At 52.3% G+C, this 19478-nt stretch overlaps 3 protein-coding genes across 3 annotated transcripts in view; 1 reads left to right on the top strand and 2 right to left on the bottom strand.

The window, feature by feature from the left end:
- The window catches only part of LOC310705084 (uncharacterized protein), a 242403-nt gene that overhangs the window by 67104 nt on the left and 155821 nt on the right, over window positions 1-19478 (top strand). The window lies entirely within an intron of this gene.
- Window positions 1-19478, bottom strand: part of LOC310705024 (uncharacterized protein) — a 275548-nt gene that overhangs the window by 107537 nt on the left and 148533 nt on the right. The window lies entirely within an intron of this gene.
- On the bottom strand, window positions 7100-18772 carry LOC310705176 (uncharacterized protein). Its single transcript, XM_083499717.1, has 5 exons — window positions 18156-18772; window positions 15483-15564; window positions 12415-12497; window positions 10060-10186; window positions 7100-9121 (listed from the first exon to the last, which is right to left on the bottom strand). The coding sequence occupies exons 1-5, from the start codon at window positions 18555-18557 to the stop codon at window positions 8199-8201; spliced, it is 1617 nt and encodes a 538-aa protein (XP_083355843.1). The 5' UTR covers window positions 18558-18772; the 3' UTR covers window positions 7100-8198.

Genomic DNA, 19478 nt, shown 5'->3' with positions numbered 1-19478 from the left:
ATCTGCAGGAAGGAGAGCGTGGCAGACCTGGCCCCTCCCTGGCAGGACCCTCTCCTCCCTGACTTGGGGTCCCCCCCCTGCAGGAGCAGATCAGGCCCCCCAGGCCCCCTCCCCTGCTGCAGCCCTGGGACCCCCACCAGATCCCAGAGAGAGAGGAGACTCACCAGATCCCAGAGAGAGAGGAGACTCACCAGATCCCTGGAGGGACAGCGAGGCAGCCCTTGCAGGAGAGACACAAAGCAGGGAAGGACTGGGGAGGGAGGGGCCTTTGGCTCTGGAGGACCTGCCCCCCCCCGTCCGCTTCCTGTCCTCTCTAGGAAGGCAGCTCAGATCCCTTTAACCCTTGCAAGGCGAGTCCGCCCAGCTCAGTCCTCTCTCGCCTCTGTGAACCTCAGCTCTTTATTCTTTTGAATGGCTCTAAGGGGGCAGCTTCCCCCTGGCTCCGCCTATGCCAAGGGATCCTTTTTTTGGGGGGGGGGTCCTTTGGCTCTGTCTGGGCTCTGAGCATCTCCCTCGGTCCCTTGGGGGGGGCCTTTGGCTCTTGGCTGGGCTCTGAGCATCTCCCTCGGTCCCTTTGGGGGGGGCCTTTGGCTCTTGGCTGGGCTCTGAGCATCTCCCTCGGTCCCTTTGGGGGGGGGCTTTGGCTCTTGGCTGGGCTCTGAGCATCTCCCTCGGTCCCTTTGGGGGGGGCTTTGGCTCTTGGCTGGGCTCTGAGCATCTCCCTCGGTCCCTTGGGGGGGGGGCCTTTGGCTCTTGGCTGGGCTCTGAGCATCTCCCTCGGTCCCTTTGGGGGGGGGCCTTTGGCTCTTGGCTGGGCTCTGAGCATCTCCCTCGGTCCCTTTGGGGGGGGGCTTTGGCTCTTGGCTGGGCTCTGAGCATCTCCCTCGGTCCCTTTGGGGGGGGCTTTGGCTCTTGGCTGGGCTCTGAGCATCTCCCTCGGTCCCTTGGGGGGGGCCTTTGGCTCTTGGCTGGGCTCTGAGCATCTCCCTCGGTCCCTTGGGGGGGGGCCTTTGGCTCTTGGCTGGGCTCTTAGCATCTCCCTCGGTCTCTTTTGGGGGGGCCTTTGGCTCTTGGCTGGGCTCTTAGCATCTCCCTCGGTCTCTTTTGGGGGGGCCTTTGGCTCTTGGCTGAGCTCTGAGCATCTCCCTCGGTCCCTTTTGGGGGGGCCTTTGGCTCTTGGCTGGGCTCTGAGCATCTCCCTCGGTCCCTTTGGGGGGGGCCTTTGGCTCTTGGCTGGGCTCTGAGCATCTCCCTCGGTCCCTTTTGGGGGGGCCTGTGGCTCTTGGCTGGGCTCTGAGCATCTCCCTCGGTTCCTTTTTTGGGGGGGCCTTTGGCTATTGGCCGGGCTCTGAGCATCTCCCTCGGTCCCTTTTGGGGGGGCCTGTGGCTCTTGGCTGGGCTCTGAGCATCTCCCTCGGTCTCTTTTGGGGGGGCCTTTGGCTCTTGGCTGGGCTCTTAGCATCTCCCTCGGTCTCTTTTGGGGGGGCCTTTGGCTCTTGGCTGAGCTCTGAGCATCTCCCTCGGTCCCTTTTGGGGGGGCCTTTGGCTCTTGGCTGGGCTCTGAGCATCTCCCTCGGTCCCTTTGGGGGGGGCCTTTGGCTCTTGGCTGGGCTCTGAGCATCTCCCTCGGTCCCTTTTGGGGGGGCCTGTGGCTCTTGGCTGGGCTCTGAGCATCTCCCTCGGTTCCTTTTTTGGGGGGGCCTTTGGCTATTGGCCGGGCTCTGAGCATCTCCCTCGGTCCCTTTTGGGGGGGCCTGTGGCTCTTGGCTGGGCTCTGAGCATCTCCCTCGGTCCCTTTGGGGGGGGCCTTTGGCTCTTGGCTGGGCTCTGAGCATCTCCCTCGGTCCCTTTTTTGGGGGGACCTTGGCTCTTGGCTGGGCTCTGAGCATCTCCCTCGGTCCCTTTGGGGGGGGCCTTTGGCTCTTGGCTGGGCTCTGAGCATCTCCCTCGGTCCCTGGGGGGGGGGCCTTTGGCTCTTGGCTGGGCTCTGAGCATCTCCCTCGGTCCCTTTGGGGGGGGGCTTTGGCTCTTGGCTGGGCTCTGAGCATCTCCCTCGGTCCCTTTGGGGGGGGCTTTGGCTCTTGGCTGGGCTCTGAGCATCTCCCTCGGTCCCTTGGGGGGGGGCCTTTGGCTCTTGGCTGGGCTCTGAGCATCTCCCTCGGTCCCTTGGGGGGGGGCCTTTGGCTCTTGGCTGGGCTCTTAGCATCTCCCTCGGTCTCTTTTGGGGGGGCCTTTGGCTCTTGGCTGGGCTCTTAGCATCTCCCTCGGTCCCTTGGGGGGGGGCCTTTGGCTCTTGGCTGGGCTCTTAGCATCTCCCTCGGTCTCTTTTGGCGGGGCCTTTGGCTCTTGGCTGAGCTCTGAGCATCTCCCTCGGTCCCTTTTGGGGGGGCCTTTGGCTCTTGGCTGGGCTCTGAGCATCTCCCTCGGTCCCTTTGGGGGGGGCCTTTGGCTCTTGGCTGGGCTCTGAGCATCTCCCTCGGTCCCTTTTGGGGGGGCCTGTGGCTCTTGGCTGGGCTCTGAGCATCTCCCTCGGTTCCTTTTTTGGGGGGGCCTTTGGCTATTGGCCGGGCTCTGAGCATCTCCCTCGGTCCCTGTTGGGGGGGCCTGTGGCTCTTGGCTGGGCTCTGAGCATCTCCCTCGGTCCCTTTGGGGGGGGCCTTTGGCTCTTGGCTGGGCTCTGAGCATCTCCCTCGGTCCCTTTTTTGGGGGGACCTTGGCTCTTGGCTGGGCTCTGAGCATCTCCCTCGGTCCCTTTGGGGGGGGCCTTTGGCTCTTGGCTGGGCTCTGAGCATCTCCCTCGGTCCCTTGGGGGGGGCCTTTGGCTCTTGGCTGGGCTCTGAGCATCTCCCTCGGTCTCTTTTGGGGGGGCCTTTGGCTCTTGGCTGGGCTCTGAGCATCTCCCTCGGTCTCTTTTGGGGGGGCCTTTGGCTCTTGGCTGGGCTCTGAGCATCTCCCTCGGTCCCTTTTTTGGGGGGCCTTTGGTTCTTGGCTGGGCTCTGAGCATCTCCCTCGGTCCCTTTTTTGGGGGGCCTTTGGCTCTTGGCTGGGCTCTGAGCATCTCCCTCGGTCCCTTTGGGGGGGCCTTTGGTTCTTGGCTGGGCTCTGAGCATCTCCCTCGGTCCCTTTTTTGGGGGGCCTTTGGCTCTTGGCTGGGCTCTGAGCATCTCCCTCGGTCCCTTTGGGGGGGGCCTTTGGCTCTTGGCTGGGCTCTGAGCATCTCCCTCGGTCCCTGGGGGGGGGGCCTTTGGTTCTTGGCTGGGCTCTGAGCATCTCCCTCGGTCCCTTTTTTGGGGGGCCTTTGGCTCTTGGCTGGGCTCTGAGCATCTCCCTCGGTCCCTTGGGGGGGCCTTTGGCTCTTGGCTGGGCTCTGAGCATCTCCCTCGGTCCCTGGGGGGGGGGCTTTGGCTCTTGGCTGGGCTCTGAGCATCTCCCTCGGTCCCTTGGGGGGGGCCTTTGGCTCTTGGCTGGGCTCTGAGCATCTCCCTCGGTCCCTTTTTGGGGGGGCCTTTGGCTCTTGGCTGGGCTCTGAGCATCTCCCTCAGTCCCTTTGGGGGGGTCTTTGGCTCTTGGCTGGGCTCTGAGCATCTCCCTCAGTCCCTTTGGGGGGGCCTTTGGCTCTTGGCTGGGCTCTGAGCATCTCCCTCAGTCCCTTTGGGGGGGCCTTTGACTCTTGGCTGGGCTCTGAGCATCTCCCTCGGTCCCTTTTTTGGGGGGGCTTTGGCTCTTGGCTGGGCTCTGAGCATCTCCCTCGGTCCCTTTGGGGGGGGTCTTTGGCTCTTGGCTGGGCTCTGAGCATCTCCCTCGGTCCCTTTGGGGGGGCCTTTGGCTCTTGGCTGGGCTCTGAGCATCTCCCTCAGTCCCTTTGGGGGGGCCTTTGGCTCTTGGCTGGGCTCTGAGCATCTCCCTCAGTCCCTTTGGGGGGGCCTTTGGCTCTTGGCTGGGCTCTGAGCATCTCCCTCAGTCCCTTTGGGGGGGCCTTTGGCTCTTGGCTGGGCTCTGAGCATCTCCCTCGGTCCCTTTTTTGGGGGGGCTTTGGCTCTTGGCTGGGCTCTGAGCATCTCCCTCTGTCCCTTTGGGGGGGGGTCTTTGGCTCTTGGCTGGGCTCTGAGCATCTCTCTCGGTCCCTTTGGGGGGGCCTTTGGCTCTTGGCTGGGCTCTGAGCATCTCCCTCCGTCCCTTTGGGGGGGGCCTTTGGCTCTTGGCTGGGCTCTGAGCATCTCCCTCGGTCCCTTGGGGGGGCCTTTGGCTCTTGGCTGGGCTCTGAGCATCTCCCTCGGTCCCTTTTTGGGGGGGGGCCTTTGGCTCTTGGCTGGGCTCTGAGCATCTCCCTCAGTCCCTTTTGGGGGGGCCTTTGGCTCTTGGCTGGGCTCTGAGCATCTCCCTCAGTCCCTTTGGGGGGGGCCTTTGGCTCTTGGCTGGGCTCTGAGCATCTCCCTCGGTCCCTTTGGGGGGGCCTTTGGCTCTTGGCTGGGCTCTGAGCATCTCCCTCTGTCCCTTTTTTGGGGGGGCCTTTGGCTCTTGGCTGGGCTCTGAGCATCTCCCTCGGTCCCTTTGGGGGGGCCTTTGGCTCTTGGCTGGGCTCTGAGCATCTCCCTCCGTCCCTTTGGGGGGGGCCTTTGGCTCTTGGCTGGGCTCTGAGCATCTCCCTCAGTCCCTTTGGGGGGGGCCTTTGGCTCTTGGCTGGGCTCTGAGCATCTCCCTCAGTCCCTTTGGGGGGGGCTTTGGCTCTTGGCTGGGCTCTGAGCATCTCCCTCAGTCCCTTTGGGGGGGGGCCTTGGGCTCTTGGCTGGGCTCTGAGCATCACCCTCGGTCCCTTTGGGGGGGGCCTTTGGCTCTTGGCTGGGCTCTGAGCATCTCCCTCGGTCCCTTTGGGGGGCACTTTGGCTCTTGGCTGGGCTCTGAGCATCTCCCTCCGTCCCTTGGGGGGGCCTTTGGCTCTTGGCTGGGCTCTGAGCATCTCCCTCAGTCCCTTTTTTGTGGGCCTTTGGCTCTTGGCTGGGCTCTGAGCATCTCCCTCCGTCCCTTTGGGGGGGCCTTTGGCTCTTGGCTGGGCTCTGAGCATCTCCCTCAGTCCCTTTGGGGGGGGCCTTTGGCTCTTGGCTGGGCTCTGAGCATCTCCCTCGGTCCCTTTGGGGGGGGGCTTTGGCTCTTGGCTGGGCTCTGAGCATCTCCCTCGGTCCCTTTGGGGGGGCTTTGGCTCTTGGCTGGGCTCTGAGCATCTCCCTCGGTCCCTTTGGGGGGGGGCTTTGGCTCTTGGCTGGGCTCTGAGCATCTCCCTCGGTCCCTTTGGGGGGGGGCTTTGGCTCTTGGCTGGGCTCTGAGCATCTCCCTCGGTCCCTTTGGGGGGGCTTTGGCTCTTGGCTGGGCTCTGAGCATCTCCCTCGGTCCCTCGGCCAGGAAGCGGAGGAGCAGCGCAGGTGAGGCTGGAGCGCAGCGGGAGAGACGCCGCCGCTCTGGGTGGGGGGAGAGAGCCGTGCTGCAGCCGGAGGAAGAAGCTGGCCTGGGAGGCTGGGGGGGGGGAGGGAGAGTCCAGGGCTTGGGGACACCTCCCTTTTGAGGGGGGGGATGGTCAGGAGTTGTTGAGCTTTTTGGACGGAAATAACTCAAAATAATGAGCTCCGACGCTAAACGGCTGCTTCCCTTCTCAAAAGCAGTTGTTACTTTAGGTTTCCAGAATACAGTGGTACCTCAGGTTACAGACGCTTCAGGTTACAGACTCCGCTAACCCAGAAATAGTACCTCAGGTTAAGAACTTTGCTTCCGGATGAGAACAGAAATTGTGCAGCAGCGGCAGGAGGAGGCCCCATTAGCTAAAGTGGTGCTTCAGGTTAAGAACAGACCCCCAGAACGAATGAAGTACTTAACCCGAGGTACCACTGTGAATACTACAGCATAAGGTTTAAGTCTGTTTCTGCGGCTTCTCTCTCATCCCCTCCCTCAGTTATGAGGGGTCTTTCCGTGAGGTACTTTGGACACAGCCCAGCTTCCTTCACAGCGAGGGGCCACTTTTCCTCGCTTCCCCTGAGGTACTTGGGAATCTCCTTTTCCTACAAGATCTCTCTCCTCCTGACTGGAAGGAGACCCCAGAAGAAGAAGAGGAGAGTCTTCCCACAGCTTCTCCCTCCAGCTTCTCTCCCATCTGAATACTCCCTCCAGACCCTCAACATGGTCTCCCCATCTCAGCTGTGAGGCTCCTTCCTCTGGCTCCATAGATCTTCTCCTCAGAGCGGAGGATCCACTCAGATCAGAGCCACTTCTCCCTCCCTCCACCCTCTCCTCATCCCCATCTTCTCCCAACCTTCCCTCTCTCCCATCTCAAATCCCCTCAGAAACGGCTCTCTTCATTTTCCCTCCCAAAGTGCTGGCGCCACCCCCCTCTGGGTAGCCAATCAGAAAGAGGCTCTGGCCCCCTGGTGGAATGGTGAGGCACTGCACCCCCAGACTCTGCTCTGGCTCTGCTGTCCGTCACAGCAGCCAGCTGCCCCAGCAGGCCTTGCAATCTCCCCACCGCTTGAGCCGTCCTCCATTGTCTCCCAAGACAGGCGGATGAGGAGAGAGCCATTCAGGGGCCACAGGAAAGGGGCATCGGGGGCCGACAGAGGCAAACTGGAGTGGGGCAGCATTGCTGAAAGGATGCCTACCTCTCCCTCTCTTCTTCCTTCTCAATATCCGTTATTGCTAGCTAAGAAATTGGGGGAAAGGCAGCTGCTCTGTGTGGGGTTCCTTGGGGTTGAGATCCGTAAGCTGAGTATGGTACGATTTCTCAGCGATAAATATGATACACTTTTATGGGTGTTATGGGAAATTCCGGGTTGAGAGACGACTCATCAGCCCAGCCAGTCGGGGTGCGAAGCAAGCCCATAGGGAAATTCGTCTTGCGAAGCGCCTCCAAAACAGAAAACCCTTTCGTCTTGCGGGTTTTCCGTCTTGCGGGGTACCACTGTATAAAGATGCCCCCCCCCCGGAATTTCCATAACATGGGTAAGTGAACTCATATTTGAAACTATGCAGACGCAGTCAAGAAGGATTTTTCTCTAGTGTTTCATTCAGCCTCACCCGAATAAACACTTAGATTATGTGAAAATAATGGGCGATACCGTTTTATTTATTTATTTTCATGGTATAAAAGATAATTTTAACGAGAGCAATGGTTACACAACAGTAAACAACACAAAGCTTGTCTCATGGAATTGCAGACTTTCATCCTGCCATATGTTACAAGTTTCAATTGATTATTCTAAAGGATCACGCCACATTTTCCCACGAGTGCGGGGTAGATTCCGGCAACAGTCTTCACAATTTATGTATTCAATAAACATTGGCCCACATGTCAAGAAACATTGGCCACAGGAATACGGATTGTGTTCCCCCACCTTTTGGATACTTAAATTGTGGTGCCCAGAACTGAACACAGTATTCTAGGTGGGGCCTGACCAAGGCAGAAGAAAGTGGTACTATTCCTGCCCTTGATCTGATTCTGCCTTCTGCCACGTTGGCCTCCCCTCCCCGTTTGGTGTCCTCCGCAAATGTGATGAGCATCCTCTCAGTTCCTTCATCCAAGTCATTTATAACGAAGTTGAACAACAATGGGCCCAGGACAGAACCCTGCAGGATAATAAGGAACCATGAAAGAGTCCTATTTGGGTTCGGTCAGTCAAATCCACCTAACAGTTTCCTTGTTCAGCCCACATTTTACCAGCTTTCTCACGGGGGACTTTGTCAAAAGCCTTGCTGAAATCAAGACGCACGATTTCTACAGCAGTCCACTGATCAAAAAAGTTTGTAACTCCATCCAAAAAAAGGGGAGGAGAGATTTCTCTGCCTTTACTTGTTTTTGAAGGTGATTTATGTAATTATTTAATTTGTATACCGACCGACCCAGTGGTGCCAACTTGCATAAAATATTGGAGGAAGGGGCCAGGTAAGGCCTGCTTTGCACAATCAAACATATGATGCATGCAGGTCATTGGAATGGCAATGCCTATCAACTGGGGGGGTGGCCCCCTCAAATATATCATTGGGGGGCAAAAACCCCTCAGCCTCTAAAAGTCGACTCCTGTTCCCACATGTCTCAGGATGGTAACAACATAAAAACACAAAATATACATCTGTAACCCGCCTCACTACCACATTTTAAAAGGGCATTAGATGTCAATCAGGCAAAGGCCTGGTTAACAAGGTGCGGATTTGCCTGGCTCCTAAAGCTGGATAATGGTTTTTCCAACCTTTGCATTAATTCTCTGATGCCTAGTGAGATTGGAGCTCTGACTGAAGCTCTTTCCACATTCCATGCACTGATAGGGTTTCTCCCCTGTATGAATTCTCAGATGGGAAGTGAGATTGGAGCTGCTACTGAAGCTCTTTCCACATTCCACACACTGATAGGGTTTCTCCCCTTTATGAATTCTCTGATGGGAAGTGAGATGGGAACTCGTACTGAAGGTCTTTCCACATTCCATGCACTGTAAGGGTTTCTCCCCTGTATGAATTCTCTGATGGGATATGAGCTGAGCTTTATGCCTGAAGCTCTTTCCACATTCCACACACTGATAGGGTTTCTCCCCTTTATGAATTCTTTGATGTTTTGTGAGATTGGAGCTGCTACTGAAGCTCTTTCCACATTCCACACACTGATAGGGTTTCTCGCCTGTATGAATTCTCTGATGGGAAGTGAGATCGGAGCTGCTACTGAAGCTCTTTCCACATTCCATGCACTGATAGGGTTTCTCGCCTGTATGAATTCTCTGATGCCTAGTGAGAGAGGAGCTGTGACTGAAGCTCTTTCCACATTCCACACACTGATAGGGTTTCTCCCCTTTATGAATTCTTTGATGTTTTGTGAGATTGGAGCTGCTACTGAAGCTGTTTCCACATTCCACACACTGATAGGGTTTCTCCCCTGTATGAATTCTCTGATGGGAAGTGAGATCGGAGCTCTGACTGAAGCTCTTTCCACATTCAATGCACTGATAGGGTTTCTTTCCAATGAGATTTCGTTGATGGGAACTGGAATGGGAGCCCTGACTGCAGCTCTTTCCACATTCCAAATTTTTACGTGCCTTCTCCACTCTGCAGATTCTGTTGTGGTCACCTTTGTTCTTGATTTCCAATTCATCACAATCTGCAATGGAGAGAAAAAGGGATTAGAGCCTCAGGAACAAATGGAGCCCCCAGTTAGGAAATAATGCCCATTAAATTTGTTGTAGAGAAGGCAGTGTTCATTACCTTTGTTATATATAATAAACCAATGTATTTATTATTGGATTCTAATCATTGGTTGAATGTTGCTTTGTTTGAAGGAAGTTACTCATTTTAAAAATTTTGTACTTTTTGTAAAAATTTTGTACTTTTTTCATTGGATTAGATGCTATTATTACTGTTTCATGTTTATACAGTAGCACCTCAGGTTACGTAACCCTCGGATTATATAAACATCAGCTTATGATAGCGACAAATCCATGCGCATGCGCAGAACCATGATCCTCGGGTTGCGAAAACCTCGGGATCTGGCCAGACCTTTGGAACGGATCCCATTCGCAACCAGAGGTACCACTGTATGTGTGTTGGAAGCTTCCCAGATTGGCTGGGGCAACCCAGCCAGATGGTCGGCGTATAAATAAAAATTATTATTATTACTATTATTATTACTGCTACTACTACCTGAGATTCAATCAGCCTGGCTCTTCTCTGGGACAGATGTTGTTTGGCCCAGTCATGGCATCTCCTCCATCTCCAGTGTCAGTCGTCTCTTTGGTCAACCCAAGACTGACAGCAGCAAAAACAAAAACAGAAAAGCTGACAGAAGCTACATATCTTTCCTAACAACTCTGAAGCTGACATTTAAGATGCCTGGGCAGTTCAGATCAGCCCAACTGTGGTAGAAGGAGGCAGAACTAGAGAAAGATTGTTCACAGAAAAAACTGTAATTTATTATTTCATGTGGGGGGGTGTTAGGTTCCCAGGTGTTGTAATGGGCGCTGTGAAAATATATGAGGTTTGTCACATAGAGGTATTTCTTGAATTTCCTGGCAGATAGGATGATCCCACAGGGAGCCTTACCAAGAGAGGCCACGATCCCCCAATTCTCCTCCATGACGTCCTTATGCAGAGCTCTCTGGTCAGGATCCAGCAACGCCCACTCCTCGTCCGTGAAACGAACAGCAACATCTTCAAAGCACACTAGACCCTAAAAGAAAAAGGGAAATGTCCTCCTCTGAGACAGCAGAAATATGATCTGCTACACAATGCTCTGTGGTTTCCTTCCTGTTAATTGCTGTGTTATTTCAATAGGATTGCTTTGCTGCACATTTTAATTATGGGTACCTATTTTAACGCTTTAATTGAATTCTTTTATTCTGCATTTTAACTGTGGGTATTCGTCTTTTTGCATCCAGCTTATATTTTCCATTTTTTTCTGCCTACGCAAGCATCCCAGTTTCCCCGATGGAAGGATCCACTTTCTCCTCTCCTCATGAGTTGTTCTGGGGAGGTTCCCTCCCAATGCCCTAGAGCCAAATTCAAGGGGTTCATGGGGGCATGGAGAGGGGAGGAGTGGGGGGCAGGCCCCATTTTGCAGCGGATGGGGCTGGCTAGGTGAATCCTGGCCACTATTTGTTATTGTCTGTCCGCTGCTTAGAAGCCTATTTTAACATTCACTGATGAATATAGAAATAAAATAAGCCTAGTTTGGATGGCCATCTGTCTGGGAGGATCTAGCTGAGACTCCTGCAATGCAGGGGGTGGGACTTGATGACCCTTGGGGTCCCTTTCAACTCTAGGATTCCATGAAAACTGCAACTACAGATGAATCCTACTGGCAACATTCAGAAGGCTGGGGTCACAGAGTTACCGTATTTTTCGCTCTATAACACACACCTGACCATAACACGCACATAGTTTTTAGAGGAGGAAAACAAGAAAAAAAAATTCTGAAAGAAACAGTGGATGTATCATTTTTGTGTTTCATGCTGGGGCCACAGACATGTGATTTGAGGGTGAGGTTGGGGTAGCCCAATGCAAAAATCCTGAGAATCCATGTGGATTCATGCTTTGTAACCACGTTTTTGCACCATTGCAGCCCCAGGCAACAGTGGGTGCATGATTTTTTTGGTGCAGGCTGTAGCCATGGACATGCTATGTGATCTGATGGTGAATTTGGGGTGACCGAGTGCAAAGATCCTGAGGATCCATGTGGATACGAGCTTTGTAACCACGTTTTAAGTGGGGAGGGAAGGAAAAACACAGAAGGGACAAAGAGCACGAGAGGGGTGTGCAGCTAGCTAACAATGCAGGAGAGGGGTTTAACAGGAGGGAGGAAAGGAAGGCAAAAGTTTTCCCCCACCCGCCCAAGCCAGCCCTCTGCCTCTGTCTCCCTCCCCCCTGCATATTTTCCGGCTGCCTGCGAGTCCCTAGAATGCTGAAAGAAGCAGCAGCAGCACGGAGAGGAGGAGGTGGTGGCTGTTGGGTGAGCTCCTAGAACCTGCGCGCAGTGTGACTAGGAAGGAATTAGAAGGAACAACGCGATCCTTTCCTTTCCTCTCTGCTTGCCAGGAGGGCAGGGGATTTCCCTGCTCTTTGTTGCGTTTGAGCAAACACAGGAACTGAAAACAGAAGAGGGTGGGCAGTAAGACCTTGAGGCAGAATGCAGGAAAGCAGCAGCCTCACTTCTGAAGCCTTCCCTCCCTTCCCTCCTCCGTGACACGCGATCTAAATTTTGCCTGAAATTTGCTCCTGCACTCAGGCCAGTCGGCTCCAGGGACCACAAATTCGCTCAATAACACGCACAGACATTACCCCTTACTTTTTAGGAGAAAAAATGTGCGTGTTACAGAGTGAAAATTACAGTATATGGGCAGGAAATCCCACAGTTCACAGCTGGAGTTAACTCTTTATCAGCAAGAACACGATGTTCACAGACTTGGCTGAGTTTTGGGCCTCGTGAGAACAGCAGCTCATTCCCTGAGCCTCTTCCTTCACAAAAGCAGTTGCTGAGAATGAAGGCCCCTGGCTCCCCACAGCTTTCCAAGTCCCCTCCTCTCTGGGGTTTCTGGCAAGTGATTGAACAGTGCGCCAGTGTGCAGCCTGCCTTTGCTTCTCCATGTTAGACTCTCGACCTTCCTCCTCCCACTCGCCTCCTTCCACTTCTGCCTCCGATTCTGGACTGCATTCTGCCTCAGAGTCTCCCAGCTCACTAAGCCCTGTTGCCCCTTCAGCTTCTGACACCTCCTCTTCCCAGGCGTCTCACTCTTCTCCATCTGACCGCCCATCCTTCCTCTACCTTCACTCCTTGGGCTCTGAGATGTCTTCCTTTCCTGGTTCCCTGGCTGCTTCCTCCCACCATTCCTCTGTGCCGAACCAGTCCATGACACTGCTCCATCCCTCAGCCTCTTTCCCCACAAAATAGCTTCCCCTGACCTGAGCTGGTTCCACAGCCGCTGCTTCCCTTCTGCCCCCATGAAAAGGTGGATCAGGAGGTTTTGCCAGCATCCTTCTGTCACCTGCAAGAGAAAAAACGTAAGCAGGATGCAAGGAATGCCCACGTCTCTCATAGGTGAAACAGGGCATCTCTAACTACAGATGGGCCTTTCAGAAAGCTAAGAATGCAGTTAGACATTTGTGCCCATTTCATATGTTAGTTGTGCAAAATTACTACTCCCTTCCTTTGGACCCTTGTTCCCAACTGCCCCCCCCCCCAAAAAGAACTCACAGATTAGTTGGAAAACCAACAGAACGAGACCAAACGGAGAAAACGGCCACCTAGCGCACCAGCAGCCACTCTGTCAGGCTAGGAGGCGGTGGCCGGCTGGGCCTTGGAGTTCCCCAACCTATTGGTATTGGGGGACTTTAACATCCATGCTGATGCCATTCCCTCCTCACAGGCTCTGGACCTGGTGTCTTCCATGGCGACACTAGGGCTCTCCCAGTTTGTTTCGGGCCTCACACATCAAGCAGGCCACACGCTGGATTTGATCTTTGGCGTAGGTATAGATGTGATCATGTCTCCTTTGATGAAGGTGCCATGGTCTGATCACTACGCTCTGAAAGCCAGGATTGACTTTCCACCCCCACCCTGCTTAGGTGGCGAGCCGATTTGGGCTCGCCCGCAGAGGCTGATGGACCCTGAGAGATTCCGCCAAGCCTTGCGGGACCTTGCTCCCCCTGGCGACTCATTGACTGAGCTGGTTGAGGGCTGGAATACCCAGCTCCTGGCAGCCATTGATGAGATCGCACCTAAGCGCCCTCTGCGACCCCGCAGAAACCGGGCTTCCTGGTTTACCGAGGAGCTTCGGAAAATGAAGCGGGACCTCAGACGGCGAGAGCGAGTATGGCTGGGTGCCCGTGACGGAGCCTCAAGAACATCTTATAGGGCTTTTATGAAAACCTATGAGATGGCGGTGAAGGCTGCTAAGTAGTCATACTTCTCAGCCTCCATTGCATCCGCTAGCTCTCGCCCAGCGCAATTATTTAGTATAATCAGGTCTTTAACGTCCCTTGAGGGACAGCCAAATTTAAATAACAATTCGACACACAGCTGTGAGGCATTTGCGAGCTTTTTTGCGGAGAAGGTCCTGTCGCTCCGCCATGACCTCCCTGCCAATTTGGATACAATAAAGGAACTGGAGGCCCCTCGACTGTCCTCGGGTCCAGTATTGGACCACTTTGACCGGATATCCCCAGCCGATGTGGACAGACTCCTCCGAGCTGGAAAGCCCACCACTTGTCCTCTCGACCCGTGCCCGTCTTGGCTGATTAGAGCGTTTCCAGACGAGGTGCGGGCCCCCCTGGGGGATATCATCAATTTGTCCCTTGGCACGGGGACATTCCCAAGGGAACTGAAGGAGGCGGTGGTGCGCCCGCTCTTAAAGAAAACATCATTAGATCCTTTAGATCTATCCAATTACCGCCCGGTTTCGAATCTTCCGTTCCTGGGTAAGGTGATTGAGAGAGCGGTTGCTGAACAGCTTGGTAGGTTTCTGGATGAAACATCGGCTCTGGATCCATTCCAGTCCGGCTTCCGTGCTGGTCATGGGACCGAGACGGCTCTGGTTGCCCTAACAGATGACCTTCGTAGACAGCTGGATCGAGGCGGGTCAGGGCTGCTGATTCTTCTAGATCTGTCAGCAGCTTTTGACATGGTCGATCACGAACTTATGGACCACCGCCTCGCCGACGTGGGGATCCAGGGCACAGTCCTTCAATGGCTGCGCTCGTTTCTCTCTGGTCGGGGACAGAGGGTGGCGCTTGGGGGGGAATTGTCATCACGCCACTCCTTGGTGTGTGGAGTACCTCAGGGTGCGATACTCTCCCCGATGCTTTTCAACATCTTTATGTGCCCCCTCGCCCAGCTTGTCCGGAGTTTTGGGCTGGGTTGCCATCAGTATGCTGATGACACCCAACTCTATCTGTTGATGGATGGCCATTCTGACTCGGCCCCAGACACACTGACCAGATGTTTGGAAGCTGTGGCTGGATGGTTACGTGGGAGCCGGTTGAAGCTAAATCCTTCGAAGACAGAGGTCCTGTGGCTGGGACGGGGCGATATGGGATGGGGGGGGCAACTCCCATCTCTTGCAGTGGCGCAATTAGTGCCAGCACCGTCCGTTAAGAGTTTGGGTGTAATCTTCGACACCTCCCTTTCCATGGAGGCGCAGATTGCAGCTATAACAAAGGCGGCATTTTCCCATCTCCGCCAAGCTAAGCAGTTGGCTCCTTACCTCCCTCGCCCTGACCTAGCCACTGTGATCCACGCGACGGTCACCTCCAGACTGGATTATTGTAACTCGCTCTACATGGGGCTGCCCTTGAGACTGACCCAGAAACTCCAGCGGGTGCAGAATGCTGCAGCGAGACTCCTTACGAGGTCTTCGCTGTGAGATCACATTCATCCGGTACTATACCAGCTGCACTGGCTCCCGGTGGAGTACAGGATCAGGTTTAAGGTGCTGGTCTTAACCTTTAAAGCCCTCTACGGCCTAGGACCCTCGTACCTACGGGACCGCCTCTCCTGGTATGCCCCACAGAGAAACTTACGGTCTTCAAATAAAAACATCTTGAAGGTCCCAGGCCACAGAGAAGTTAGGCTGGCCTCAACTAGAGCCAGGGCTTTTTCGGCTGTGGCTCCGATCTGGTGGAACACTCTGTCACAAGAGACCAGGGCCCTGTGGGACTTGACATCTTTCCGCAGGGCCTGCAAGACAGAGCTGTTCCACTAGGCCTTTGGCCAGGGCACAGCCTGACTCCCTCCCTCGGCAATCTTTGCGGAGCTCTGGCCCAATGGTTGCCAGTGGCTTGAATTAATTAATTTTATAATGAATGATTTTAGAATGTTGTTTATGCTGCACTTTTGTACTGTTTTATTGTTGTTAGCCGCCCTGAGCCCGGCTTCGGCTGGGGAGGGCGGGATATAAATAAAAATTATTATTATTATTATTATTATTATTATTATTATTATTATTATTATTATTAAAAGCCACCCTCCTTACCCAGTGGCCTCTCTCTGGTGTCCAACGGAGGCCTCTCTGCCTCACAGGAATCCAGGTCCATTTCTGCAAAATGATCCCTTTTCTGAAAGAGCAACAAGGATTCAAAACAGAGAATGAATGGCGAGAAATGTTAGAAAGAGAATGACAAAGACAGAAGCTTTAAGGGTGTTAGATCTCATTCCATGGATGCCTTCCCAGGAAAAGGAAGGGCCAACAGTAGAGCATTATGAATCGTTGTGATTCACAAGGACCAAGCAGGCTTTCTCCCAAAAAGACACCTATCAGACAATGTAAGGAATATAATTGACATTTTGGAAAAGCTAGAGGTGAATATAAACACCAAAGCAGTATTGATTTTTGTGGACGCGGAGAAAGCCTTTGACAATATTTCTTGGAGATTTATGATAAAGAATCTTCACGGGATGGGGGTAGGCCAAGGTTTCGAGAATGGTTTGGGTGCAATATATTCTGAACAAAAAGCTAAGTTGATTGTAAATAATGTATTAACTGAGGAACTTAAGATAGAAAAAGGAACACGACAGGGGTGCCCAATTTCCCCATTGCTTTTTATTTCCGTTCTGGAGGTCTTGCTGAATATGATTAGAAATGACCAGCAGGTTAAAGGTGTACAGGTCGGAGCTAAACACTACAAGTTAAGAGCATTTGCAGACGACTTAGTACTGACTTTGCAAGAGCCAAACACTAGTACGAAAAAGGTGTTAGAAATAATCCAGCAGTTTGGCCAGGTAGCTGGATTTAAGCTGAATAAACAAAAAACTAAAGTTTTAGGGAAAAACTTAACAGATATGAAAAAGGAGAAATTCCAAGAGGAGACAGGGCTGACGGTGGTCAAGAAGGTGAAATACCTAGGGGTCTATTTGACATCTAAAAATGTGAATCTGTATAAGGATAATTATGAAAAATGTTGGTCAGAAATTAAAAAAGATCTAGAAATATGGTCAAATTTGAAACTGTCAATGTTAGGCCGAATTGCAGTGATCAAAATGAATGTATTGCCTAGGATGTTATTCTTGTTTCAGACCTTGCAGATTCTTGACAAGATGGAATGTTTCAAGAGGTGGCAGAAAGATATTTCGAAATTTGTCTGGCAGGGCAAAAAGCCCAGAATTAAATTTAAAATACTGACAGATGCCAAGGAAAGAGGGGGTTTTGCCCTGCCGGACTTAAAATTGTACTATGAGGCAGCAGCGTTTTGCTGGCTTAAAGAGTGGATGCTCCTCGAGAATACAGACATTTTGGATCTGGAAGGCTTCAACAACGCATTTGGTTGGCATGCATATCTATGGTATGATAAAATTAAGCTGCATAGTGCCTTTAAAAATCATATTGTCAGAAAAGCATTGTTTAATGTTTGGATAAGATATAAAGATCTGTTGGAAAACAAAACCCCTAGATGGGTGTCACCTGTGGAAGCTAAGGCGGTGAAGAAACTCAATATGGAGGTCGGATGGCCGAAGTATTGGGAAATTTTGGAACAGGAGGGAGATAAATTGAAATTACAAAGTCATGAGAAAATGAAACATAAGGTACAAAATTGGTTTCAATATCATCAAATAATGGAGTTTTTCAAACAGGATAGGAAAATTGGCTTCCAGGTGGAAAAATCAAAATTAGAGACTGAACTGCTAGAACCAAATACTAAGAATTTATCAAGAATGTATAACTTGCTGCTGAAATGGAATACACAGGATGAAACAGTTAAATCGGCTATGATTAAGTGGGCACAGGATATTGGTCATAACATTATGTCTGCTGACTGGGAATGGTTATGGAACACCGGTATTAAATTCACGGCATGTAATGCCTTAAAGGAAAACATCATGAAAATGGTCTATAGGTGGTACATGACCCCAGTCAAGCTGGCAAAAATTTATCATTTGCCCGATAACAAGTGTTGGAAATGTAAAGAGACTGAAGGTACTTTCTATCACCTTTGGTGGACATGCCCGAAGATTAAGGCTTTCTGGGAAATGATTTATAATGAAATGAAAAAGGTACTTAAATGTACTTTCACTAAAAAACCAGAGGCCTTTCTCTTGGGCATTGTCGGCCAATTGGTGTCAAAAAGGGACAGAACTTTCTTTATGTATGCTACAACAGCAGCAAGAATACTCATCGCAAAGTATTGGAAGACACAAGATCTACCCACTCTGGAAGAATGGCAGATGAAAGTGATGGACTACATGACATTGGCTGAGATGACAAGCAGAATCCGTGATCAGGGAAAAGAGACGGCGGAAGAAGATTGGAGAAAATTTAAAAGTTACCTTAAGGACTATTATAAACTTGATGAATGTTAGAATGTTGAGGTTTTCAGGAAAAAAGGGATACAGTGTTAAGAGATAAGATCACAGAAAAGATTAAGAAGACAGAGGTTGGAAAGGTATATTTAGAAGTTGCTAAAAAATACTTTGGTCATTGGGATGCAGAAAGGGGGGGTATGGGGGAGTCCCGGAAAAGAAGTTTATGAAAAAATGCTATGAAATTATACGTGTTTGTATGTCTTTTTATGTGTTTGTTTGTGTTTTAAAAAATCTGTAAAACCAATAAAATTTTTTATAAAAAAAACAAAAAAAAACAGTAGAGCATTATGGGATGTTCTCCATCCTGTTTGGAGCCCCTTGGGAGTATCCAGAGGAAAGTCTCTCTCACCTGCTTTCTCTCCTCTGCCTGACTCAGGAGGAAACCTTCGGCCAGGGCCACCGCCTGGGAACTGGTCTCCGCTCCGCATTCCCTCACCCAGCTCTCCATCTCCGGTGGAAGGACAGCCAGGAACTGCTCCAAGATCACCAGGTCCAGCATCTCAGCTTTCGTGTGCCTTTCTGGCTTCAGCCATTGGTGGCAAAGGTGGTAGAGTCGGCTGCAAACCTCTCGGGGTCCTTTGGCCTCCTGGAAGCAGAAGTGCCTCAACTGCTGGCTCTGCACCTCTGAGCGGAGGGTGCCCTCCTCACCCAGGATCTTCTGCACAGAGTTTTCCCAGAATCCCCCACTGCTACCAGTTTGGATGGCATGGCCTCTTTCTGCTCCAGGGCCAGCTGAGTCTCGCTCATCCATCTGTGCTCTCAGGAAGTCTCTAAGAGATTGGATGAACCCTTTGGTCTTCTGCCAAGTTCTGCCTGTGCTAATGAGGTGCTAGCAAATCCTACAAAGCAAATACATTGTTTAGTTACAGAATTTTTAGGTCAGAAGAAGAGAAATGTTCCTTGAGCAAGCATGGATGAGTCTTCCTAGGAACCAGGGTTGGACTGTACCAAACCATGAGATATATTCTGAAGAAGAAGACGGAGGAGGAGAGAAGAGGAAGGAGAAGGAGAAGGAGAAGGAGAAGGAGAAGGAGAAGGAGGTGGAGGAGGTGGAGGAGGGGAAGCAGCCTCTAGCTCTCCTAGGAGGAAGATTGCAATGCAAAACGTGGAGGCAACTGAAGGGATTTCTCTGAGGTGAATCAGTCTAGTTGCTCCTGCCTTCGAGTAAATGCAAGAAGTCAAAACTGACTGACAAGGGAGTCATTTGAAAAATGGATGCTTGGCTCTAGTGGGGGTCCTCACCTGGGGGTCGTCAGGAGTTGCTCTCCCCCCACCCCCACTCCGCTGCTTCTGTCTCCTTTTCTTGCACTTGGACTCTCTCCTGCTCTCCAGACAGACTCCTGGGGTGGGGTCCCTTTTTCTTTGCTCTGAGGGCCAGGAATGTATCTGGACAAGGGCCAAGGGCCAAGTGCGTGGAGCCAAAGACATCTCCTTTGAAGCTTCGGGTGAAGGGCAGGAAATTTATTATTCTATTGGATATCTTAACACACGCACAGCCATTGATGCCAAGGTCCCTGGAGGCTCAGGGAGTAGCAGCGCCCATTTCCAGCAACAATCCCTTTGGGAGAGAGAGGATGTGGTCCTGGGATGCCCTGCTCTGGGTGCGAGGGGACTGCTGCAGTGGCCTCCGTGGGGAGCTGCCCTGGGAGACACTGGGAAACTGGTCCCCAAT

This window comes from Podarcis liolepis, assembly GCF_965112155.1.
Source record: "Podarcis liolepis genome assembly, chromosome: 4".
In the NCBI taxonomy this organism is placed as follows: Eukaryota; Metazoa; Chordata; class Lepidosauria; order Squamata; family Lacertidae; genus Podarcis; species Podarcis liolepis.
Note: the sequence above shows the minus strand (reverse complement) of the source record. Positions and strands in the feature narration are given on the sequence as shown.